Genomic DNA, 25,928 nt, shown 5'->3' with positions numbered 1-25,928 from the left:
AGAATGTGAGAAAATTTATATCCATTATCTCATGTAATAACCACAGAGTCAAGGAAGAGCAGAAAAAAATCCTTGGTTATCTGGTACGCAAACACTCTTGACAGCTGGGGAAACAACCCAGAGAGGTTAAGAAACTAGTTTAAGATACAAGGGAAGTGGTAGAGACCCTGAAATCTTCTGAGTGACTGAGCGAGGGTGACAGCTGAAGGAGACCAAAGACTAGGGATCTGATTTTTATGGGGATATAAGAGAATCTTACTCTTGTTGTAAACAACTTTTTTGGGATATGGACCCTACTGGAGCCCAGGGGTCCACTCTGTTGGTAGTGACAGAATAATTCCATTATCCTTTGTCCTTGGATAGAGAGTAATGGATGGTCATGACTTTAACCCAGGAGATGAGATAGAGAATTCATATTCCAGGAGGAGCAAGACTCCTAGAAAGGGCAGAGAAAAATATGTGCAAACCTGTGCTGGGATGGTGCAGGGACTGAAGGAGTATGCAAGCTCTTTTTACTTTCTGTCTAGACACTAGCCACCCCTGTCCCTGCCCCTCTGACTAGAGTGATTCCTCTTCCCTCCATAATGAAAGTGTCCACCAACATGGTAAAGAAGAGTTAGGGTAAGGAGGACAAGACACAGATAGTGTCAAACTTCCCTCCTTGCTTGTTTCACACAGTGGAGTTGGTACTCAAAATATCGTTTCTGAGCCCCCTTTCTTTTCAGAGGATGGTACAACAAGCATTAATGTGGAGTACTGAGCACATTGGAGTGAAGAGGTCTGGGTTTAAAAGCTATCGAGTTCAGCCACAGTGAGCCTCGGTTTTCTTCTCTGTAAAAGTGAGACTAAGAAGTGCCCATATAGTGCCATGTTGGGGTGTCTAAGTGCAGCCTCAGAATGGGCAGGGGAGAGGGTACAGCTTATATTGTGAAAGAAAAATATAAACAGTCTTAGTCATGCCATATAGCTGATTTTCTGTTTTCATGTGTGCAAGAAAATAGATCAGGTTCTGCCAATGAGCTCTCATCTATATCTTTCCTACCGCCTTGCTCCTACTGCTGGTTCTGGCGAGTGGGAAGGGAAGGAAGGAGGTACTGTCTCTGCAATGGCTCTCCTTTCAGTATCCAGCCGTTGGTTTCACACACATCGCAGAGCCAGTGGGGGCAAAGAGCAGCCTAGCATAACAGGTTGGGGTTGGCACAAATGCCCCATTGTCAGCCTGTGAACCTTGTACTGTCAGCCCCTTTACTGTGGAACTGAGGGAGGAAGGCCTGGATTCTACATGAGCTGATATAAGAAGTTTTTGCTTTGTGCAAGGTCCACTTTACAAGCCTCAGTTCAGCCGTTCCTGGAGGAGACACTCTTAACTCTGTAAGATTCTATTGAACTGCCTGCATTAGAAGGAAGTTTTGTTATTGAAAAGTCTGCCCTTCTCATTTGTTCCTGGGGATACCTGCAGATTGGTGTGGAGACAGCTCCCCAGGTAAGGATTCATATTCTCCTTATGCCCTGCAAAAGATATTCATTGCTTGGTGACACCCTCTCCACTTAAGTGACACAGATCAAAATGCTCACTGTGCATGTTCAGCAGTAACACCATACACCTAAGGAAAAGGAGTAATATCAACTTAAGAAACATACTTCTGGCACGTGCTCTGTAAACGGCAACTTGTTAGGTACTATGAACAATTCCATGCAGGTTTCTGATCTGAACTGGTGAATGAATGAGGACAGATCTGGGCACTTTCTGGAAGTAGGTGGGTAAATGGAGTACTCACTGTGTGGAGACACTGCAAATATGATCATATTTAATCCTTCTGGCTACATTATGTTTTTCCTTTGTTTTTCAGTGGATTTTACTTGCATCAGAAATTAATCATAAAGAAAAAAATGAACAAATTGAACCTTTTTTAAAGATGAGGAAATGCTGGCCTTAGTTTCCCTCAGAACATATAACTTAATTATGAGGATTTCAAATATGCTCTAATAAGGAGGAAAGAAGTTGTCATCTTCTCAACACCAGCAAGATTCTGTACCATTTGTTTCATCCATCTGTCCTTTTTTCCTTTGCTATGGTATGGTAAACAAATCTCAGACACGAGTACTACATATTTCAGTACTCAGTTCTAAGAAATGTAGAGTTCTCATATATTACCAAAATGTCACTATCACAAAACCAATAGGGATGTCATTTTTCCCTCAAATAAAATGGGAGATTATTTTGTGAAGTTATTTCTGTTGAATTCTGTCATGGGTGAGTGGTCTCCTGTCACCACCAATGAGTGAGCTTCCACTTGAAGAGGTGGGATTAACTCTCAGAAAGTGTCTGGAGTGGGAGCCCTGTCCTGCATACCTGGAATGCCACCCTGAGACTCTGTCTGTGGCAGAGCAGAGCACTGTGTGTGGCCAGGGGTAGCTATTTGCTTGAGTTTCTCCATAAGATTGTGAAATCTCAATCTAGTAAGAACATTTCACCTGAAAGGCAGTTCTACACATTTGACCCCCAAATAATACCATACTATAGATGGGGTGTGTTCTTAGTAGATTCAAAAGGGAAGCTAGCATTTATTTATTTTTATACTTATATTTAGGGTCATTTTATTTTTATTTATGCTTATTGAATTTACTGGGGTGACATTGCTTAGTAAAATTATGCAGGTTCCAGGTGTACATTCTACAAGTATTTTTCCTGTGTATAACTGATAGGAAGGTTGTTGTAATTAAAGCCAGAGATGAAATAAGTACATGAATAAAGACAAGAATACAAACAAAATTTATCACTCATTTGTATCACATAATAAACAAATTTACTTCAAAGATTTTATCTATACTGCTACTACCACAATCTTGCTTTATTTGTGTGTGTTCTCTGTTACATTTAGGTTTATCTATGTGTTGTGTGAACTGTTTTATGTCCTACATTTTCTCACTGCATTTGAACAGTTTCTCATGTGCCCGTACGTACATGTATTATGTTAATGTCTTAGAGTTGCATCACCCCAACAGATCCTATTTTATATTTCCTTTCCCTATTGCTGGACATTGGGATTTTGCTCAGAATTTGTTAATGTTTGTGGACTTTATCAAACTTCGTTTCGAGCTTTGCTCTTATTTTGATTATTTTGTTTGTGTTGATTTTCTACTTGTGAAATGACTGAGTCAAAAGTTCTGATGTTCACTCTCAAGGACATTACCTGTGGCCCAATTCTGCCAGCTCACAGTGAGTGTGTCAGAATTTCTGTCTCAGTTATTTTCAGTCTACCCTATTTTTCGGGCACCACACTTGGTTGTTAGTTTGTATGTACATCTTTGAACGGTGGTTCCAAACTCTACACTTCTCAGGAAATACAGTAATATCACACCCCACAGATCTGACATCAAACTCTATATTGTATCTCATACTCATGTAACTTCCTTGTAAGTTGCCTCTGGATACAAGGTAAGATCAGCCTTCAGAAATGTCTTATTTGTCAAGACCTAAGACCTTTAGATAGAGGACAAAGGCACCTCTATTCTAGTCTGGACTTTTTCAAGACATAACTTAGCATAAAGTAGTTGAAGGCCTTTCCCATGCCCAGCATACTACATGCAGAACATATATATACTATGATACAGTTAATAATTACTTAATCTATGCTTTGGAAGGAGTAACTAGACAGACAGGATAATACAAGTATTTCATGCATTTGGTCATTTACCATCCATTTACTGATGGCAGACTGTGTGCCATATATCATAGTAAGCACATAGGATAATAAGTAAGGTGAGCTTCGGGCCTCAAAGGAGTTCACAGCTAGGAAAGTAAAGTCTAGCTCAATGCCAAGAGCTCTCTAATAGAGAGATGCACACATTTGAGAGCACAGCAAAGGGAGGAGTCACTAGAGATGACAGACCCTTAGCTAGACTTTGAAGAATGAATGGAAGCTGAATGTAGAAGAATGGAATTCAGGAATCCCAAACAAGGATAAAATGCAGATGGGCCAGAGGAGCTAAAGCAGAGACTATGTTGGAGAAATGTCTCCATGGTCTCATGTGGTGAGGAGTAGTGACAGGAGTATCTAGGAAGATGGACTAGAGCCAGGTGGTTAAAAGATGCCATTCACATTAACTAAGTGAATCTTAATACACTTAGCAGCCATTTTCAATGTATAATGAAGCATTCATGTGCTGAACAAAAGTCTTATCTTCTCCCATCAATAAGTAGACACGAGGGGAAATTAGGCATGTGTTGTTTTCTTCAAATTGGTGACAAACATCTGGAAAAAGACAGGGGACACACCTGTGGAAAAAACAGGAATATTCACTCACCAGTTTACACATTGTTCAATGAGTTACAGCAGCAAGATCCAAAATTGACAAGCCTTTAAGCAGACTCATCAAGAAAAAAGAGAGAGGACCCAAATAAACACAATCAGAAATGAAAGGGAGAGATCACAACTGATACCACAGAAATTCAAAGGATTGTAAGAAATTACTATGAAGAAATATATGCCAAGGAATTTGAAAACCTAGGTGAAATGACTGAATTTCTAGAAAAATATAATCTTCTAAACTGAATGAAGAAGAAGCGGAAAGCCTGAACAGACCAATAACAGCTGAGGAAATTGAAGCAGTAATCAAAAAACTCCCAACACACAAAAGCCCTGGACCAGATGGTTTCACAGGAGAATTTTACAAAATAATTAAGGAAAAGCTAACCCCTATCCTTTACAGACTATTCAAAAACATCCAAAAAGATGGGAGACTCCCAAACTCTTTTTGTGAAGCCAGCAGCATCCTAATTTTAAAACCAGATAAAGACACATCAAAGAAAGAAAACTTCAGGCCAATATCGCTGATGAACATAGACTCCAAAATTCTCAACAAAATGCTGGCAAACTGTATCCAACAATACGTTAAAAAGATCATACACCATGACCAAGTGGGATTCATTCCAGGGATGTAAGGATGGTACAATATTTCCAAATCAATAATTGTAATACATCACATAAACAAAAGGAAAGACAAAAATCACATGATCATATCAATAGATGCAGATAAAAGCATTTGATAAGGAACAGCATCCATTTATGATAAAAATACTCAGCAAAGTGGGAGTAGAGGGAGCATACCTCAACTTAATAAAGGCCATATATGAGAAACCTACTGTCAATATCATACTCAATAGGCAAAAAGTAAAAGCTTTCCCACTAAGATCAGGAACAAGACAAGGATGTCTACTTTCACCACTTCTATTCAACATAGTATTGGAAGTCCTAGCCACAGCAATCAGGCAAGAAAAAGAAATAAAAGGGAGAAAAGAGGGAAGGGTTTTCAGGAAAAACTATAAAGGACACATGGAAAAAACCAAGGGGGATGGGATCAGGGGAGGGAGGAGGAATGGCTGGGGTGGTGGGAAGTGGTGGGGGGAAATGCAGACAACTGTACTTCAACAACAATTTTTTTCATTAAAAAAAATAAAAGATATCCAAATTGGAAAGAAAGAAGAAAACTGTCATTGTTTGCAGATGACCTGATAGTATACATAGAAAATCTTATAGACTCCACCAAAAACTACTTGACCTAATAAGTGAATTTGGCAAAACAGCAAGATACAGAGTAAATATTCAGAAATTGATGGCATTTTTGTACACCAACAATGAAATATCAGAAACAGAAGTCAGGAAAAATTCCCATTTACTATAGCAACAAGAAAAATAAAATACCTATGGACCTAGTTAAGGAGGTAAAAGACCTGTACTCAGAAAACTGCACAACACTGAAGAAATTAGGGAAGACACAAACAAATGGAAGCATGTACAATGTTCATAGATGGAAAAATTAACATCATTAAAATATCCATACTAACCAAAGCAATTTATAGATTCAATACAAGCCCTATTAAAATACCAGTGACATATTTCACAGATATACAACAAACATTTCAAAAATTTATATGGAACCATAAACAACTCCAAATAGCTGCAGCAATTTTGAGAAAGAAAAACAAGGTAGGAGAGATCACAATACTTGTTTTAAACTATATTAAAAGTCCACAGTAATCAAAACAGTCAGGCATAAGAACAGACATGTATATCAATGGAACAGAATAAAGAGCCCAGAAATAAACCCAAGTCTCTATGCTCAATTAATATTTGAGCTCAATTAATAAATGTGTTGCTCTGGTTCTTCTTTTTCTAGTTCTTTAAGAAGTAATGTTAGGTTGTTATCTTGGAATTTCTCTTGTTTGTTGAGATACTCCTGTAATGATATAAACTTCCCTCTTATTACTGCTTTCACTGCATCTCAGAAGTTTTAATATGTTATCTTGTCATTCACATTTGTCTCTCTCTATATTTTGACCTCACTTTTTATTTCTTCTTTGACCCAGTCATTTTTTAGTAGGGTGTTGTTTAATCTCCACATATCTATGGGTTTCCTTACTTATTTTTTGTGGCTGATTTCTAATTTCAAAGCATTGAGGTCAGAGAATATGCTTGGTATGACTTCAATATTATTGAATTTGTTGAGGCTAGTTTTGTAACCCAACACATGGTCTATCCTTGAGAATGTTCCATGTGTACTAGAGAAGAATGTATAATCTGGTGTTCTAGAATGAAAGGCTCCATGAATGGAAATTATGTCCATTGGGTCTAATGTGTCGTTTAAAGGTGATTTTTTTTTCTGTTTGGAAGATCTGTCTAGAGTTGTCCATGGAGTATTTATGTCCCCAGCTATGATTGTGGTTTTGCCAGTTTCTACCTTTAGTTCTGTTCGTAGCTGCTTTATATGTATCTGTGCTCTTTGATTGGGTGCATATATATTGAGGAGTGTTATGTCTTCTTCATGTACTGTGCCCTTTGTCATTATAAAACATCCATCTTTCTCTCTTGGTACCATTGTTATCTTGAAATCTGTTTTGTCAAATAAAAGTATGGCTACCCCTGCTTTTCCCTGGATGTTATTTCCTTGGAGAATCATTTTCACCCTTTCACTTTGTCTAATGTTATCTTTGCTGCTTAGATGTGTCTCCTGAAGGCAGCATATAGTGGGGTTTTGATATTTGACCCAGTCTTCTCCTCTGTGCTTCTTTATTGGTGAATTCAGTTCATTTACATTTAGGGTGATTTTTGATGGATGACAGTGTCCTACAGACATTTTGTCTTTTATCTTCTGGTAGTTCTATATCGCCATTGGTTCTTTTCCTTTGTGTTTCTGTTTGTTGTTTTTGTTTGGTGGTACTCCAGACTTCTATTCCCTGTTACCTATTTTTTTTAACTATGTGACTCAGTGTTTTAGGGAGAGCAAGGATTGGTGAGGTTACTATTAGGTTTATGAAAAATAAATTTTCATATATACATAGTCTTTTTCCTATTGAATGCATCAGCCCTCCATCTTCCTTTGCAAACTGAGATCGATATCCCCACCCCTTTTTTGTTTTTGTCATCACGAACAATCTCTGTTTATGCTGTAAGTTTCTTGGAGGTGATCTTTTGTGACTTTTTATACTTTGTTCTTTATAAATATTTTATTTATTTATTTTTAGAGAGAGGGAGAAGGGGGAAGAAAAATAGGAAGAGAAGCATCAGTATAAGAGAGAAACATCAATCAGTTGCTTCTCACACGTGCCCTGAGCTGGGACCAAACCTGCAATCTAGACATATGCACTGACTGGGAATGAAACTTGCATCCAACAAGCTGAGATTCTATATGTCTGGAGAAGTCTTTATTTCTTCCTCATATTTAAAGGATAACTTTGCTGGATATATTATTTTTTGACTGGTAATTTCTCTCTTTCAGTAGTTTGAATATTTGGTCATTCTCTTCTGGCTTCTAGAGCTCCTACTGAGAAGTCTGATGATAACCTAATGGGCTTTCCTTTATTGGTTATTTTCTTCTCTCCTCTGGCTGTCTTGAGAATTCTTTCTTTGTCATTAATTTTTGACAGATTTAATAGGATGTGCCTGGAAGAAAGCCTTTTATATTGAGGAAACTAAGTGTCCTGTTTGTTTCTTATATTTGAGGATCTAATTCTTTCCATTGGCTTGGGAAGCTCTCATCAACTATTTGTTTGGACAGGTTCTCCATGCCCTTCTTCCTCGCTTGTTCTTCTAGTATGCCTATTGTTCTTATATTGCTCACTCTGATGGGGTCAGATAGTTCTCATAGAGTTCTTTCATTTTTTTATGCTCAAGTCTCTCTCCTGTTCCCTCTGCATCATTTCTACATTTCTATTTTTGATATCACTTTTCTCCATCCGGTCCACTGTATTTCCTATGGTCTCAAGTTCATTCTTGACCTCTATTATTGAGTTCTTCAGGCCAGAATTTCTGTTTGGCTATGTGTTAAAGTTTCATTTTTGTTAAAGTACCCTTTTTGTTCATTGATTTGTTTTCTGAGCTCATTAAATTTCTTGTTTGCATTTTCTAGCATCATGCAATACACAGCACATTAACTCAAATGGGGAGAAGGAGGAAAAGGAAGGAGAGTAAGAGAAGAAAATGAAGGGAAATAAGAGAACAGAAAGGTGAAAGAATGGCAGTAGTAATAAAATAACAGGTTCAGTGCCTACTAAATGTCAGTTGCTCTTCTAAGCACTTATTTATTCATTTAATGTATTAACTCATTTAATCCTTCCAAAAATTCTGTAAGTTAGTGATATTATCCTATCTACCTTTGAAGAAACCAAGGCATGGAGTGTAAATTACTTTCCCAAGTTATACGGCTTACTTCTTGAAGAGTTGAGAATCACTGATAGGAACTAAATTTCAAAAGATATTATATATTTTTAAATGTGCCTGTTGAACTAATGTGCAACTTGGAGTTCTTCAAAGTGTATGAAAGTGAACACAAAAAAATTCAGAACGTGCCCTCTGTGCTTCCTGCCATTTTTGTCCTTCCTTGGAGTTGCTGAGGACTTAGAGAAGATGACACCACTAAAGGAACACCCAACGGGTTTTGGCCATTAGCATAAAATTTGCTACTATTTGTTTTGGAATCTCCTCCAGCTTTTCTCATTCCTGGTTGTTTTTTATTTATTTCTCTAGGCTAAGGTATCTTCCATGATGTTGCAAATACAAGGTGCCCAGATGCTTCAGACACTGGAGAAATCCTTGAAGAAGAGTCTTCCTGAATCCCTTAAGGTAGCAATTGATGCACAAAAGCTTTTTAATTTTATGTAGTCCAATCTGTTTATTTTTATTTTTTGCTTTATTTCTCTTACTTGGATAGATCTGCAAAAATATTGCTCTGAAAACTGTATGAGATTTTACTGCTTATGTTTACTTCTAGGACTTTTATGGCTTCATAACTTAACATTTGAGTCTTTACTCCATTTTTTTGTTTCACAAATTACTATATTGTTGTTTAATTACAGTTGTCTGCATTTTTTCCCTACCACTCCCTGCCACCCCATCCAAACCCAGCTCCCTCCCTTGCTTCCACCCTCCCCCTTGTTTTTCCCTATGTGCCCTTTATAGTAGTTCCCAAAAACCCTTCTCCCCCACAGTCCCCTCCCCTCTCGCTATTGTTAGATTTTTCTTAATTTCAATGTCTCTGGTTATATTTTGTTTGCTTTTTTCTCTTGTTGTCTTTAAACCATTTTGAGTTTATTCTTGTGTATTATGTAAGATGGTGGCCCAGTTTCATTTTTTGTGTATATCTGTCCAATTCTCCCACACCATTTATTGAACAGACTATCTTTAGCTGATTGTATATTCTTGATTCCTTTGTCAAATAGTAATTGACCATAAAAATATAGGTTTATTTCTGTTATCTCTGTTCTGTTTCATTAACCTATATGCCTGTTCTTGTGCCAATGTCATGCTTTTTTTTTTTATTACTATGACGTTGTAGTATAGTTTGATACCCGGTAACTTGATTCCTCCATTTGTTTTTTCTTTCTCAAGATTGCTGAGGCAATTCAAGGTTTTTGTGGTTCTATATAGAGTTTTGAAATATTTGTTCTAGATCTGTGAGATATGCATTTGGCATTTTAATAAGAATTGTGTTGAATTGATAGATTGCTTTGGGTAGCATGGACAATTACTTATGTTAGTATTTCCTATCCATAATGATGGTATATGCTTCCACTTATTTGTTTGTTTGTTTTTTAATATTTGTGTACTTGTGTTGTCATAGTTTTTTATTGTTGTTCAAGTACAGTTGTCTCCATTTTCCCCCCATCACTCTCCCTGGACCCACCCAACCAACATCCCACCTGCAATCCTTACCCCCCTTTAACTTTGTCCATGTGTCCTTCATACACGTTCCTTGATGACCCTAAGCCTTCTTTCCCTGTTATCGTCCTCCTCTTGTCCCTCTGGTTACTATCAGTCTGTTCTTTGTTTCAATGTCTGCGGTTATATTTTGCTTGCTTATTTTGTTGATTAGGTTCTACTTATAGGTGAGATCATATGATATTTGTCTTTCACCACCTGGCTTATTTCACTTAGCTTAATACTGTCTGGTTCCATCCATGCTGTTGCAAAGGATAGAAGCTCCTTTCTTCTTTCTGCTGTGTAGTATGCCACTGTGTAAATGTATCATAGTATTTTGATCCACTCATTTACTGATGGGCACTTAGGTTGCTTCCAGCACTTGGCTAGTGTAAATTGTGCTGCTATGAACATTGGGGTGCATAGGTTCTCTTGAATTGATGTTTCAGGATTCTTAAGGTATAATCCCAACATTGAAATTGCTGGGTCAAAAGGCAGTTCCATTTTTAATTTTTTGAAGAAATTCCATACTGTTTTCCACAGTGTCTACACCAGTCTGTATTCCCACCAATAGTGTACTAAGGTCCCCTTTTCTCCACAACCTCACCAGCACTTGTTACTTGTTAATTTGTTTATGATGGCCATTCTGACTGGTGTCAGGAAGCATCTCTTTGTGGTTTCAATTTGCATCTCTCTGATGGCTAGTGATGCTGAGCATCCTTTCATATGTCTCTGGGCCCTCTGTATGTCCTCCTCAGAGAAGTGTCTGTTCAAGTCCTTTGACAACTTTTTTTTTTTTAATGGTTGTTCAAGTATAGTTTTCTGGCTTTTACTCCCATTCCAGCCCACCCCCCAGGCCTCCCTACCTCCCTCCTATTTCCATCCCCCACTTTGTTTTTGTCCATGTGTCTTTTATACTTGTTCCTGTAAACCCTTCCCCTTTTCCCCTGAAATTCCCTCCCCTCTCTCTTCTGGTCACTGTCAGCCTGTTGTCTATTTCAGTGTCTTTGGTTATATTTTGCTTGTTTTGTTGTTTCGATTCCTGTTAAAGGTGAGATCATATGGTATTTGTCTTTCACTGCCTGGCTTATTTCACTTAGCATAATGTTTTCCAGTTCCATCCATGCTGTTGCAAAGGATAGGAGCTCCTTCTTTCTTTTTGCTGCATAGAATTCCATTGTGTAAATGTACCATAGTTATTTGATCCATTCATTTACTGATGGGCACCTACCAAAATCAGAGCAGAATTAAATGACATAGAGACTAAAAGCACAATTCTAAGGATCAATGAATCCAGGACCTGGTTCTTTGAAAAGATAAACAAAATCAATCAGACTTTAAGCAGGCTCATCAAGAAAAAAAGAGAGAGGATCCAAATAAACACAATCAGAAATGAAAGGGAGAGATCACAACTGATACCACAGAAATATAAAGGATTGTAAGAAATTACTATGAAGAACTGTATGCCAAGAAATTTGAAAACCTAGGTGAAATGGACAAATTTCTAGAAAAATATAATCTTCCAAAACTCAAAGAAGAAGAAGCAGAAAGCCTGAACAGACCAATAACAGCAGATGAAATTGAAGCAGTAATCAAAAAACTCCCGACACACAAAAGCCCTGGACTAGACGGTTTCACAGGAGAATTCTACAAAGCATTTACGGAAGAGCTAACTCCTATCATTTACAGACTATTCCAAAAAATCCAAAATGAGAGAAGACTCCCAAACTCTTTTTATGAAGTTAGCAGCATCCTAATCCCCCAAACAGGTAAAGACATGACAAAGAAAGAAAACTTCAGGCCAGTATCACTGATGAACATAGACACTAAAATTCTCAACAAAATATTGCCAAACCACATCCAACAATACATTAAAAAGATCATACACCATGACTAAGTGGGATTCATCCCAGGGATGCAAGGATGGTACAATATTTGCAAATCAATAAATGTAATACATCACATAAACAAAAGCAAAGACAAAAATCATATGATCATATCAATAGATGGGGAAAAGCATTTGATAAGGTACAGCACCCATTTATCATAAAAACACTCAGCAAAGTGGGAATAGAGGGAGCATTCCCCAACATAATAAAGGCCATATAGGAGAGACCTACAGCCAACATCATACTCAATGGGCAAAAACTAAAATCTCTTCCACTAAGATCAGGAACAAGACAAGGTTGTCCACTTTCACCACTTCTATTCAACATAGTATTGGACGTTTTAGCCACAGCTATCAGACAAGAAAAGGAAATAAAAAGCATCCAAATTGGAAAGGAGGAAACAAAACTGTCACTATTTGCAGATGACATGATAGTGTTCATAGAAAATCCTATAGACTCCACCCCAAAATTGCTGGACCTAATAAATGAATTTGGCAAAACAGTGGGATACAAAGTCAATATCCAGAAATCAAAGGCATTTTTGTATACCAACAATGAAACAGCAGAAGCAGAAATCAAGAAAAAATCCCATTTGATATAGCAACAAGAAAAATAAAATACCTAGGAATAAACCTAACCAAGGAGGTAAAAGACCTTTGACAACTTTTTAATATGATTGTTTGTTTTCCTGGAGTGGAGTTGAAAAATTGGAAGTCCTAGCTACAGTGACCAAACAAGAAAAAAATAAAAATAAAAGGCATCCAAATTGGAAAGGAGGAAGCAAAACTGTCATTGTTTGCAGATGACATGATAGTGTACATAGAAAACTTTATAGGCTCCACCAAAAAACTATTTGACCTAATAAGTGAATTTGGCAAAATAGTGGGATACAAAGTCAGTATCAGAAATTGAAGGCAACTTGTGCACCAACAATGCAATATGAGAAACAGAAATCAGGGGAAAAAAATCCCATTTGCTATAACAAGAAAAGTAAAGTACCTAGGAATAAATCTAACCAAGGAGGTAAAGGACCTATACGCAGAAAACTACACAAGACTGAAGAAAAAATTAAGGGAGACACAAATAAATGGAAGCATATACCATCTTCATGGATTGGAAAAATTAACATCAACAAAATGTCCATACTACCCAAAGCAATTTATAGATTCAATGCAATCCCTATTAAAATACCAATGACATATTCCACAGATATAGAACAAACATTGCAAAAATTTATATGGAACTGTAAACAACCCCAAATAGCCATAGCAATTTTGAGAAAGAACAAAGTAGGAGGGACCACAATAGCTGACATCAAACTATATTACAAGGACACTGTAATCAAAACAGCCTAGTAATAGCATAAGAACAAACACATAGATCAATGGAACAGAATGCTTCCACTTATTTGTATCTTCCCCAGTTTCTTTCTTCAGTATCATATAATTTTCTGATTACAGGTCTTTTACTAACTAGAAGTATTTTACTTCCTCGTGTAAATTTATTACTGGGTGCCTTATTATTTTTTGCAGTAGTAAATGGAATTGTTTTTCTTAATATCTCTTTCTGATAGTTCATTACTGGTATATAAAATGCAACCAAATTCTGAATATTAATTTTGCATCCAGTTACTTTTCTGAATTTATTTATTAGATGTAGTAGTTTTGGGTGGAGTCTTTATGATTTTCTATATACAGTATCATGTCATTTGTGAATAATGACTGTTTTACTTCCTTCTTTCCAACTTGGATGCTATTTAGTTCTTCTTCTTGTTGGATTGCTGTGGCTAGTACTTCCAGTCTATGTTGAATAAGAGTAGTGAAAGTAGCCACCCTTGTCTTGTTCCTGATCTTAGTGGACATGCTTTTAGTTTTGTCCATTAAGATCCATGATGTTGGCTGTGGGTTTATCACAAAAATAAGCATCAACAAAATAGAAAGGGAGTCCTCTGAATGGGTGAATACATTTACCAATGATACATCTGATCCGGCATTAATTTCCAAAATATATAAATAACTTATACTACTCAACACCAAGATGATAAACAACTCAATTTAAAAAATGAGCAAAGACCAATACAAAAGAACCTTTGCACCCCGATGTTCATAGCAGCACAATTTACAATAGCTAGGTGCTGGAAGCAACCTAGATGCCCATCAGTAAATGAATGGATCAAAAAACTATGGTACATTTACACAATGGAATTCTATGCAGCAGAAAGAAAGAAGGAGCTCATACCCTTTGCAACAGCATGGATGGAGCTGGAAAGCATTATGCTAAGCGAAACAAGCCAGGCAGTGAAAGACAAATACCACATGATATCACCTTTAACAGGAATCTAAACAACAAAACAAAAAAAAAAAACTAGCAAAATATAACCAAAGACACTGAAATAGGGGATAGTCTGACAGTGGCCAGAGGGGAGAGAAGAGGGAATTTCAGGGGGGAATGGGTAGGGTTTACAGGAACAAATTTGGAGGACACATGGACAAAAACTAGGGGTAGGGGGTAATGGGGGGAAGGGGGGAGGGTTGGGTGGGTGGGCTAGAATGGGAGTAGGGGGGAGAAAACTGTACTTGAACAATGATTAAAATAAAAACATAAAAAATAGAAATAAATAAAAAATAAAAAATGAGCAAAGGACATGAATAGACATTTCTCCAAAGAAGACATACAGATGGTCAGTGGACATGTGAAAAATGCTCAATGTCACTAATCATCAGAGATGCAAATTAAAGTCACAATGAGATATCACTTACACGTGTCTAATGGCTATTATTAATAAATCATCAAACAACAAGTGCTGGTGAGGATGTAGAGAAAAGGGAATCTTAGTAAATTGTTGGTGGGAATGCAGACTGGTGCAGCCACTGTGGAAAATAGGAGCTTCCTCAAAAATGTAAAAATGGAGCTGCCTGTTGACCCAGTGATACTTCTGGGAATATACCCAAAGAATCCCAAAACACTAAATTTAAAGAGTATATGCACCCCTGTGTTTGTTGCAGCTTTATTGACCATAGCCAAAATCTGAAAACAGCCCAAATACCCATCAATAGATGAGTGAATAAAAGCTCTGTGGTACATTTATACAATGGAATACCATTCATCCATAAAACAGGCTATGTAAACTTTTGTGACACCATAAATGGACCTGGAGATTATTAAGCTAAGTGAAATAAGCCAGTGAGAAATCAGCAAAATCACAAAATCTCACTTACATGTGGAATTTAATAAACAAAATTAACTGATGAACAAAATAGAACAGAGGCATGAATACATGAACAGACTGATAGCTGTCAGAGGGGAGGAGGGTTAGGGGCCTGGATGAAGGGAGGAGAAGGAATTAGTCCAATATACGGGAGTGTGTGTGTGTGTGTGTGTGTGTGTGTACATATAGACAACAGTGTGGTGATAGTCAGAAGGAAAGCGGGTGGCATATAGTGGAGCCAGGCAAAGAGGGGGGTAATTGGGACAGAAAGAGACTTTGCTTGGGGCGATGGATGTATGATGCAGTGTGCAGATGATGTTTTGTTGAGTTGTACACTTGAAACCTGTATGGTTTTGTGAGCCAATGTCACTTCAATAAATTCAATAACAAAGAGCATTAGTGACTTCCAAAAAAGGTGGCAATTGAACATTTTGAGAGTAAGGAATAGAAACTTCCTGTGAAAAAAAGAGGAAAAATGATTAACATTTAGTGAGCACTAGTTCTGTAGCAGGCACTACTGCATGTTTTCTGTCATTTGATTTGCATCTCTCCCTACAAGATGTTCATTAGTACATCCATGTCAGTGATGAGAAGATGGAGGCTCAGTTAATGATTTGCACAATATCACACAAACTGTGAATTGCGATGCTTGATATGATCGTAGGTATGCCTAACATTGCCTTTTGTTCAGTACACTGTGATTAAAAAAGTATTCCCTTGTTCCTTCCAAGGAACATTTCTTCGTAACACTGGAAATTTGCCCAGATTCTCTTCCAAACTTGGGACTACATATTAATGTTTAATTTGCTCTCCCTAAAAGATTACTTTGCCAGGTAAGAAGTTAATCATCATGAGTGTTCTTTAAAATTCCTGTTTTGAGTCAAATGCAGGTATAACTTAGAACCCAACACTTACTTGCGTCTCATTTGAGGAAAAGTTTGTCCATTTTTCCAAGTGTTCAATATTAAATACATTTTATTACAACTGTCACCTCCACTTGAGTTAGCTTAAAGTAGATGCCTCACTTACCATATTCTGAGTTCAGCAGAAGAAAAAGGAGTTTTAATGAATTAGGCCATGGGACTAATGAACAGTAGTAGTTCTATATATTTTGCTAAACTACACTAAATTTCTATATGGGAAATTTATAGTATATGGGGCCATCTTCCACATGAAGATGTGGAAGCCCTTCAAGCTAAAGGCCCTGTTGGACAAGTGGCTTCCACTCAAGCCTCCACTCATGGCTGAAAACACAATAAATTCAGAGAAACTCAGTCACTTTAGAGAGATTTATTCCCCCTCTATTTCTCCCTGGTCAAACATCAACAGTTCATAACGGGGGGAGGGTTGTAGGAGAGCAGGACACTGGATTAGTCCTTAGACATATTCTATGGTGAAAACCATTCAAGTGTATACATACCAGCTTTTGGGTTTTGGTCACTGGCATGTTTTCATGCTGTTATCTGTGGAGGCTTCATGTTCACAGTTGTCACGAGGCCCATGTTGGTACCATTACTGCATTCCCCAGCCCCCAAATTACAAGGAAATTAGTGTTCTCAGGCTCAATCTCATTCATTCTCCCCTCACTCTTCCCTCTCAATAGTTTGTACAATATGGTGAGGGTGAAGGTCCAAGGTTGGCCCCAGGCTATGGGGCCCCATAGTCCATTCTCTTGAGCACCATGCTGCAGTCTCTGCTGGTGGTGGGAGTTCATTTAACCTTTCCAGAGGGTTCTATGGACATATACATTAAAGACTTCTAAGCATAACTGTTGAGGTAGCAATTACCTTTCTGTGTAATCTAAGAAAATACCAGGTACCCTTGTATGTTGCAACTGTTCAAGGCCAAACATGTTCATACCAGATTCTGGCAGACTAAAGAAAATTCATGGAGCTGTGGGAAGGCCTAACATATCTTTATTCAAGATATGTGGGGTCATCTACGCATGCTGCAAGCCACATGTCACACAGCGGGAAACCACAAGTCCGCTATATAATACAGCATGATTCTGTGCGTGCGGGCCCACTCAAGGTTATGGGAATACAGTTTATCGGGCCCATTCTCAAGGTTGTGGGAAAAGTGCTTCTCTTACTTGTCCAGACATCTGGGTGAGGGAGCCTGACTGACTCCACTTACCCTACACCATGCAAGGACTTCTGTGCAAGCATGTTTTATAAAGAATTATTTGTGAAAGTGAAAATTTGGAGATAACTGAAATGACCATCAATAGACAAATGAATAAATGAAGGTGTGATACATTCATATAATGGAATCTCGTGCAGCCATTAGAAAATAATAGAAAAAAATTCTGTTTATGAACATGGAAATATGTCCACTGAATAGTCAATGGGGGAAAAATACCATACCCCAGATTATATTATGTTTGAAAAATTGTAGGTCTCCATGTGTATGAATAGGAGAAAGTCTGCAAAAAGATAAGATTAAATCCAAAAATAAAAAATGGTGTTGTTAAAACCATCAATTTTCTTTGTCTAAATATTCTATTATATGCATGTATGATTCATATTGGAGGAGAAGAAAAGCTCTTCTCATCTGAGGTTAAAAAAAGTGGTATTGAATATAGGGATATTGACCTAGATGCCCTATTTGGCCTTTTGCCACCATAAAATTTTATGATTTCATAGAAATGATCCTTGTCCTGATCAAACAGGGCACTAGGCCACCTCTTCCTAATAAGCTGACCTTCTCACTTTCTTGGATGCTGCAGGTTTATGGGACTGTCTTCCACATGAACCAGGGAAACCCATTCAAGCTAAAGGCCCTGGTGGACAAGTGGCCTGATTTTAATACAGTGGTAGTCCGCCCTCAAGAGCAGGTAAGATATAGGAGCAGATATAGAATGCATACACTTCTGTTGGTTGTATGTGCCTACACTGCACCTGGCAGTGAAGATGCAGGGGAAACACAAATGAATCTCAGTGATGGTGAACAAGTCCTTGTGCTCAAAGAGCTCACAGCCTGGAGGAAAAGATAGATAAGCGAGTACATTACAACTCAGTGCAAATTGTGTGAGAACAGAAGACAAACAACATGCAGAAATAGCACAGACAAAAACTGATTACATCATGGAGGCTGAAGTTGGAGGTCATGGGACAAGGTTAGAGGAACATCTCAGTGGAACTTTCACTGGAACTACATTGTGTATGTGTGTAACTATACATTGTGTGTAACTATATTTCTGTTAGGCTGACAAGGAAAAGAGGACATAGCAAGGGAAACATAGGAAGATGTGAAACAGGACAGCAAGTTGGGGTGATTTTTAAAAGAGAAATTTTAATACTAGAAATTCCACATACAATTGAGGGAAATTAGTGCAACTCAAATGTAAAAACAGAAATTCTAAACTCACTTTAAAATATCCAGTGAAACTATAAATTTGGAAAAATGCAAGTTGTATATACCTTTCAGTCAACTCAAAATATTATAAAGCCACTAAATTAAAAATATATAAAATGAAAAATTATGTTAATACAAATGAAAATGAAATTATAAAATTATTTTATCTTTTATCTCAAATGTGACTTCAAATGTGATAGTGGTATCATTGCTGACTTGTATGTTGTGTACATTTTCTAACTATATTTTAAAAAGGCTTTCTGCCCTGGCTAGTGTAGCCCAGTAGATTGAGCAAGGGCCTGCAAACTAAAGAGTCTCCATTTCAATTCCTAGTCAGGGCACATGCTTGGGTTGCAGGCTGGCTCCCCAGTTGGGGGTGTGTGAGAGGCAACCACACATTGATGCTTCTCCTCTCTTTCTCGCTCCCTTCCACTCTGTCTAGAAATAAATAAAGACAATCTCTTTTTTTTTTAAAAAAAGGCTTCTTAATTCTGCATTAGTCATGGTAATATTTTCTGCACTTCCTTCCTCCTAATAATCTCACCTCTAATTTAATAATATACACCTGATATACACCTGAACTAATATAGTATTGAATGCCAACTGTAATTTAAAATTTGTATAAATATTTGTGTTTGTTTAAAAATAAATAAAAATTCAAAATTAAAATAAAAAATAAACTGTGTGGGCAAGGAGGAACTGGCAAGAAGTATTCAAACTGATGAAAAGTAAGAACTGACAACCTAGATTACTCTATCCAGCAAAGCTATCATTTAGAATGGAATGGCAGATAAATTGCTTCCCAGAGAAGGTAAATCTAAAGGAATTCCTCATCACTAAGCAATTATTACATGAAAAGCTAAGGATAATTATTTTAAAAGAAGAAGATCAAAACTATGGACATTAAAATAGCAACAATTAACAACTATGAATAACTGAATCAGGACTTCCGGCAAGATGGAGGCATAGGTGGACGCACCATACCTCCACGCACAACCAAGATTAGAACAACAACAACAATTTAGAGGCAGAATAACACCCAGAACTGACAGAGAATTTATATGAATGGAAGTCAGCCAAGAAGTTGAAATAGACCCATTCATCCAGACTGGTAGGAGGGGCGGAGACGAGCAGCTGGGCACGATTCGTGGTGTGGAGAACTGGGAGAACTGGGCTCATAAAGCAACCGGGAGTGCGTAAGGCATCTGGGGCCCACAAAATCGCAGCAGGTGGACCCTGAGTATGCAAGCGGCAGCTGGCAGACCCAGTGAGGCAGCGATTGTGGAGCCGGGCAGAGCATGCAACCCAGGATATCCCAGGGAAGGGACTGAGGTCCAACAGAGAACGCCATTGTTCCCTCTCGACCCCGTCCTCACATACAACGTCACAATCTAACGACTGGGGTGCGCAGCCCTGGTGAACACCTGAGGCTCCACCCCTCACCATAACAGCAGCGACCAGACCAAAAATAAAAAAGAGAGAGAGAGAGAGAGAGAGATGGCTCAAACAGAAGAACAAATCAGTGCCCCAGAACTCATCCTTTTGAGTGACGAAGAGATAGCCAATCTATCAGATGCACAGTTCAAAACACTGGTGATCAGGAAGCTCACAGAATTGGTTGATTTTGGTCACAAATTAGATGAGCAAATGCAGGTTACCATAAAAGAAATGAAAGAAAATGCTTAGGGAACCAATAGTGATGGGAAGGAAACTGGGACTCAAAACAATAGAGTAGACCAGAAGGAAGAAAGAAACAACAGAACAGGAAAGAATGGAGAAATAAGAATTCAAAATAACCCCTGGCTGGCGTAGCTCAGTGGATTGAGCGTGGGCTGCAAACCAAAGTGTCACAGGTTCAATTTCCAGTCAGGGTACATGCCTAGGTTGCAGGCCATGACCCCCAGCAACTGCAACTGATGTTTCTCTCTCTCTCTCTTTCTCCCTCCCTTCCCTCTCTAAAAACAAATAAATAAAATCTTTAAAAAAAAGAATTCAAAAAAACGAGGAGAAGCTTAGGAACCTCCAGGACATCTTTAAACATTCCAACATTCGAATTATAAGGGTGCCAGAAGGGGAAGAGGTAGAGCAATAGATTGAAAACATATCTGAACAAATAATAAAGGAGAACTTCCCCATTTTGGCAAAGGAAATAGACTTCCAGGAAGTCCAGGAAGCTCAGAGAGTCCCAAAGAAGTTGGACCCAAGAAGAAACACACCAAGGCACATCACAATTACATTAGCCAAGGTAAAAATGAAGGAGAGAGTCCTAGAAGCAGCAAGAGATAAGGGGACAGTAACCTACAAAAGAGTTCCATCAGACTGTCAGCTGATTTCTCAAAAGAGACCTTTACAGGCAAGAAGGGGCTGGAAAGAAATATTCCAAGTCATGAAAGACAAGGACCTATATCCCAGATTACTCTATCCAGCAAAGCTTTCATTTAGAATGGAAGGGCAGATAAAGTGCTTCTCAGATAAGGTCAAGTTAAAGGAGTTCATCATCACCAAGCCCTTATTTTATGAAATGTTAAAGGGACTCATCTAAGAAAAGAAGATAAAAAAAACATGTATAGTAAAAGGAGAGCAAACTCACAATTATTAACAATGACACCTAAAGCAAAACCAAAAGAAACTAAGCAATCAACTAGAACAGGAACAGAACCACAGAAATGGAGATCACATGGAGAGTTAGCAACAGGGGAGTGGGAGGAGGAGAGAGGGGGGAAAGGTACAGAGAATAAGTAGCATAGATTGTAGGTAGAAAATAGGAGGAGGGTAAGAATAGTATGAGAAATGTAGAAGCTAATGAACTTATAAGTATGACACATGGACATGAACTGAAGAAGGTGACTTTGGATGGGAGAGGGTGTACAGGGTGGAGGGGCATGAAGGAGGGAAATGGACAACTGTAATAGCATAATCAATAAAATATATTTAAAAAAATAACTCAATAAAAAACACCCCAGAACAGGAACAGATCATAATATGCAGTGTTATCAGCTGAGAGGGAAACAGAGGAGGATGGGGGGAAGGGGAGGGGTTAAGAAGCATAACTGGTAGGGACAAAATAGACAGCAGGGTGTTAAGAATAGTATAGGAACTGGAGAAACTAAACAGCTTATATCCATAATCCATGAACATGAACTAAGAGGTGGTTGCTGGATGGAATGTGGGGGGAAAGGGAAAATTGGGACAACAGTAATAGCATAATCAACAAAATACTTTTTTAAAAAATGAATAATTGTAATGCACCAATAAAAATACCAATATTTCAGTACTTAAAAAATATGGTGTAATGGATTTAGGAAAAAAAGTACTTCAATCATGAACTACATGAAATTTGCTTTATTTCCCTTTCCCAAATGACAACAGGAGATGGTAGATGACTTCGATCACTACACCAATACTTACCAAATCTACTCCAAGGACCCCAAGAACTGTCAGGAACTGCTTAGCTCACCAGAAGTCATCAACTGGAAACAGCATTTGCAGATCCAAAGTAAGTAAAAGGAATGGGAAGTGTGCTGACTCACTTCTGTGTCTTGAACAATTTCCCTTATGGCCCTACCACCTTTCTCCATGCTCCAGACCCTAGGTTGCTGTGAATTTTCTGACTCAGCTGCCACTATTCCTGCAAACTGACAAAAACACCCTCAAAGCTTGCAAACAGTGGGCGTCATAATGGGAAACATAATATGATGCCTTGATGGCCAAGAATTTATGGCATATTTTGCAGACATATCCACATGCCTTATGTTGACTGGGTGCCAGAGCAGAGCTTCCCTGAGGGCCTTCCATGCTTTCGTGTCATAAAGCACCCCCCAGGTCATGAAGGACAACTGTCATGGTTACAGGAATGTCCTCCAGAATCAGACTTCCTATGATGGCATTTGTCTGTTACTTGCTGTGTAATCATAACCACATGAATTATCCTTACTGAGGTCATATATACAAATGAGGATCATAATGGCACCTAAAACACAAGGGGTGCTGAAAAGATTAAATAAAATCTTGAATAGGAATTGCTTAGCACAATACCTGGATGTGTCAATTAACTTTCACTGCATAGCAAGCCTCGTAATTCTGTGAATCAACATCTGGGCTGGGCTTTGCAAGGCAGTTCATCTGCTCATTTCACCTGGGTTTACTCATGCAGCTGCAGCCTGTTAATGGATAGACTCTTGGCTGGTTGCTATAGTGTGGCCTCACTCACACGTCTAAATGATGGTTCTGGCTATTGGTGCTAGCCACTATGGTGACAACATAATAGGAGCACAAGTCCTCAGCAGGCTAGCTTGAGCCAGTTCATATGGTGTTGGTCTCAAGATAATCAGGAGCACAAAGAGAGGGCAACCCCAATGTGCAAACACCTGTGAGCCTCACCCTGCATCATATTTACTGTGTCCCATTAGTGAGAGCAAGTCATATGACCAAGGTCAGATGCAATGTAGGAGGGAACTATTCCAGGAAGTGAAAACAAGAAGGCATGGGCAAGTAGTGGGTCATTCCTGCAGCAATCTACCACATTGGCTACATAGTAGGTGCCAATAGATGTTGGCTACTCTAGTTTTTGTAACTCATCTTCTGTGATTATCAAAACTACGTGATCACATAGCCCTAAAATCTTGTTTCAGTCTTGCTATTGCCACAAATATGGTATGGCCGTGGCTGAATAAATTTCTGAGCATGTTCATTGCACAAATCTTGCTAAGTGACCCCAATCACACAGCAGCAGCACCAAACCAGAACCAAGGTTTTGGGACTGTAAATGCAGACACTTCCTGCTCCACTGGACAGCTTCTCCACAGAATGTACTGAAATCATTGCATTTCTCCTTAAAACGTCATACAGGTTCACAGTCCAGCCTGAATGAGGTGATACAAAGTCTTGCAGTCATGAAATCCTTCAAAGCTGAACAAACACAGTGCTTTCTCTATATGGCACTTGACACTTTAAAGAAACTGATTCCTTCTCTAGTGGATATAAAGAACGTACCGCCTGGCGATGGCAAGCCTAAGCCCATGTAAGTCTGATAAAAGTCACTGCACCACTCACACCTCATTCCTGAATCAGCCTCCCATCTCCTCTTCCTGCTTCACTCTGGCTGCCCTGCAGTCAATAGTCTTCAAAGCAGGCAGACTAATCACTTTTAGAAATGTAATTTAGAAAATAGAAATAAGAGCAAATATAATAAATATTCATAGACTTTACTTTTCTCTTGGAATCTCCATAGCAATGAACAAATGTTTAAGCTGTCTTCCCTGGATGTCACCCACGCTGCCCTGGTGAATGAATTCTGGCATTATGGTGGCAATGATAGGAGCCGAAAATTCATCGAGCGCTGTATCCAGAACTTCCCCAGCTACTGTCTTCTGGGGCCAAAGGGGACCCCTGTGTCCTGGGACCTAATGGACCAGACAGGAGAGCTGCGAATGGCAGGCACCGTGCCTGAGTACCGGTCTCAGGGCCTCATCTCTTATGTCATCTATACCCAGACCCAGGCTCTGAAGAAACTTGGCTTCCCTCTGTACTCCCATGTGGACAAAAATAACAAAATTATGCAGAGAATGAGTTACAACCTGCAAAATATTCTCATGCCTTGTTCCTGGAACCAATGGCACTGCGTGCCTCTGTGAAGTGTCAGATGTGCTTGGGGATATGGCTGGAACAGTGGGTGGGTGGGCAGAGAGAATGAATGACTAGTCATCACAATCATCAGTAAAGGAGTGGGCTCTGAGGGAGTGGTCACCACTGTGATCTCTGCATTGATGGGCTTCTTCCCTTGGATATTTTGCTTTGGAGCAGTCCCAACTACACCATAACATTTAGTTCCTCACACTTCCAGGGAATGTCCATGACACTTTCATCAGCTACATGTTGCCCCAAATGGCATCTCTTGGAACTCCTACTGCATGAATCAGTAGAGCCTTGCCAGATTTTCCTGGAAGGGGTAATATTTCCTGAGCATTATGACTTTTCCTTTCTCTTTCTCTTAATAATCAGCAAGTATACTCTGCTCATTAGGTGTAGAAATTATCCTCTCCTCTGATTGCTGTTTTATTGGTACATTAAACAATTACACACAAATATATACATGAAACATTAGGTTAAACATAACACAATGATATCACAGGGAGAGTTACTAAGAAAAGGATTAACTATATTAACCTGTGCTCTCCTCGCTCCACACCAGGGGAAATGATTCAATATTGTTTCTAAAAGCAGAGCTTCTTAAATCCATCCAACCCCCCCCCCACCAACAATAAAGAGGTTGCGTGTTTGATTGTAAAAGTTGAAGTCAAGTGGTTCATGATGGGAAGAGCCTGGACTAGTGTGTGGAGAGGGGCAGAACCCAGACCCAAGGGGGTGGGTGTTTTTTGAGCAGAGACAGATGGTGAGGGAGGGGGGGCAGTACAGCATGGGTACCTCCTGCTTCACTTGACCTGGGCCCATTGTTTCAGGATGCCTGAAGTGCAGTTCACACAATAGTCTCCTGGGAAAGCCTGGTTGGGGGTGTGGAGAGATGGTTTTCCTGGTTCTGACAAGGCAGCAGGCAGAGTTTCCTGCCCCAGCATTTCAAGGGAAGCAGCACTAAACCTCAGCACTGTGCAGCAAAGAGCACTGGACTGAAGGCAGTCACCTGGATCAAGAACCTGCTCCCTGTTGGTCCATCTAGGTCTGGAATTAGGCTATGGAGTTGGGGATGAAGTCCCCACACACAGAAAAGCCAACGGCCGAGGCTTAACTTCTTGGCGAGTCAAGAGAGGGGAAGCTCAGTTTAGAGCCGAGTTTCTCAACCTTGGCACAAGGGGCACTTGAGAGTGGACAGTCCCGTGCATTTATAGGATGTGTATCAGGCTCCCTGCCCTCTACCCACTGGGTGCTGGTAGCGCCTCCATGCCAGTTATGACTAGTAAACACGTCTCCGGCTGTTTTCAGTTTAAGAGTAGACGTTCTCCCACTTGTGGATACATCAAAATCACATAGTGGGATTGTTAATACAGAAAGTGGGCCTTGCCTCTAGATTTTCAAGAGCAGGAAGGATTGTATGCCCTGTGTCATAGCTAGACCTTACTGTCCAGCTGAATGAAGATTCTCTGTAAATACTTTTGAGTGAGGGTAAACACAGCAGATTCAGCATTTAAGACTTGGGCATTTAAGTCAAAGAAAAACAAATACCATATGATTTCACATAGTGGAATCTAATGAACAAAATGAACGAACAGAATAGAAACAGACTCATAACTGTCAGAGGGGAGGGCATAAGGGAGCTGGAATAAA

The 25,928-nt window shown here is 39.0% G+C and overlaps 1 protein-coding gene across 6 annotated transcripts; it reads left to right on the top strand.

Annotated features, from left to right (window-relative positions):
- The first annotated feature begins 568 nt into the window (after nucleotides 1-568).
- On the top strand, nucleotides 569-24,938 carry GLYAT (glycine-N-acyltransferase). Of its 6 annotated transcripts, none has more exons than XM_036029493.1 (6): nucleotides 569-1,483; nucleotides 9,027-9,122; nucleotides 18,022-18,129; nucleotides 22,020-22,146; nucleotides 23,499-23,670; nucleotides 23,881-24,938. In XM_036029493.1, the coding sequence occupies exons 2-6, from the start codon at nucleotides 9,042-9,044 to the stop codon at nucleotides 24,281-24,283; spliced, it is 891 nt and encodes a 296-aa protein (XP_035885386.1). In that variant the 5' UTR covers nucleotides 569-1,483; nucleotides 9,027-9,041; the 3' UTR covers nucleotides 24,284-24,938. The 6 variants fall into 6 exon arrangements, with proteins under 6 accessions (XP_035885386.1, XP_035885385.1, XP_035885388.1 ...); XM_036029492.1 differs by lacking the exon at nucleotides 569-1,483 and adding an exon at nucleotides 2,955-3,220; XM_036029495.1 differs by lacking the exons at nucleotides 569-1,483; nucleotides 18,022-18,129 and adding an exon at nucleotides 2,955-3,220.
- The last annotated feature ends 990 nt before the right edge of the window (nucleotides 24,939-25,928 follow it).

This window comes from Phyllostomus discolor, chromosome 6 (assembly GCF_004126475.2).
Source record: "Phyllostomus discolor isolate MPI-MPIP mPhyDis1 chromosome 6, mPhyDis1.pri.v3, whole genome shotgun sequence".
Taxonomy (NCBI): Eukaryota; Metazoa; Chordata; class Mammalia; order Chiroptera; family Phyllostomidae; genus Phyllostomus; species Phyllostomus discolor.
This window is presented reverse-complemented; position numbering and strand designations above follow the sequence as displayed.

Bases quoted from the DNA above. Each gene is read 5' to 3' on its own strand.
- GLYAT (XM_036029493.1), top strand. From the start codon at position 9,042: ATGATGTTGCAAATACAAGGTGCCCAGATGCTTCAGACACTGGAGAAA. The intron at 18,130-22,019 runs GTAAGATATAGG...AAATGACAACAG, and splicing joins TAGTCCGCCCTCAAGAGCAG to GAGATGGTAGATGACTTCGA. The intron at 22,147-23,498 runs GTAAGTAAAAGG...AACGTCATACAG, and splicing joins ACAGCATTTGCAGATCCAAA to GTTCACAGTCCAGCCTGAAT.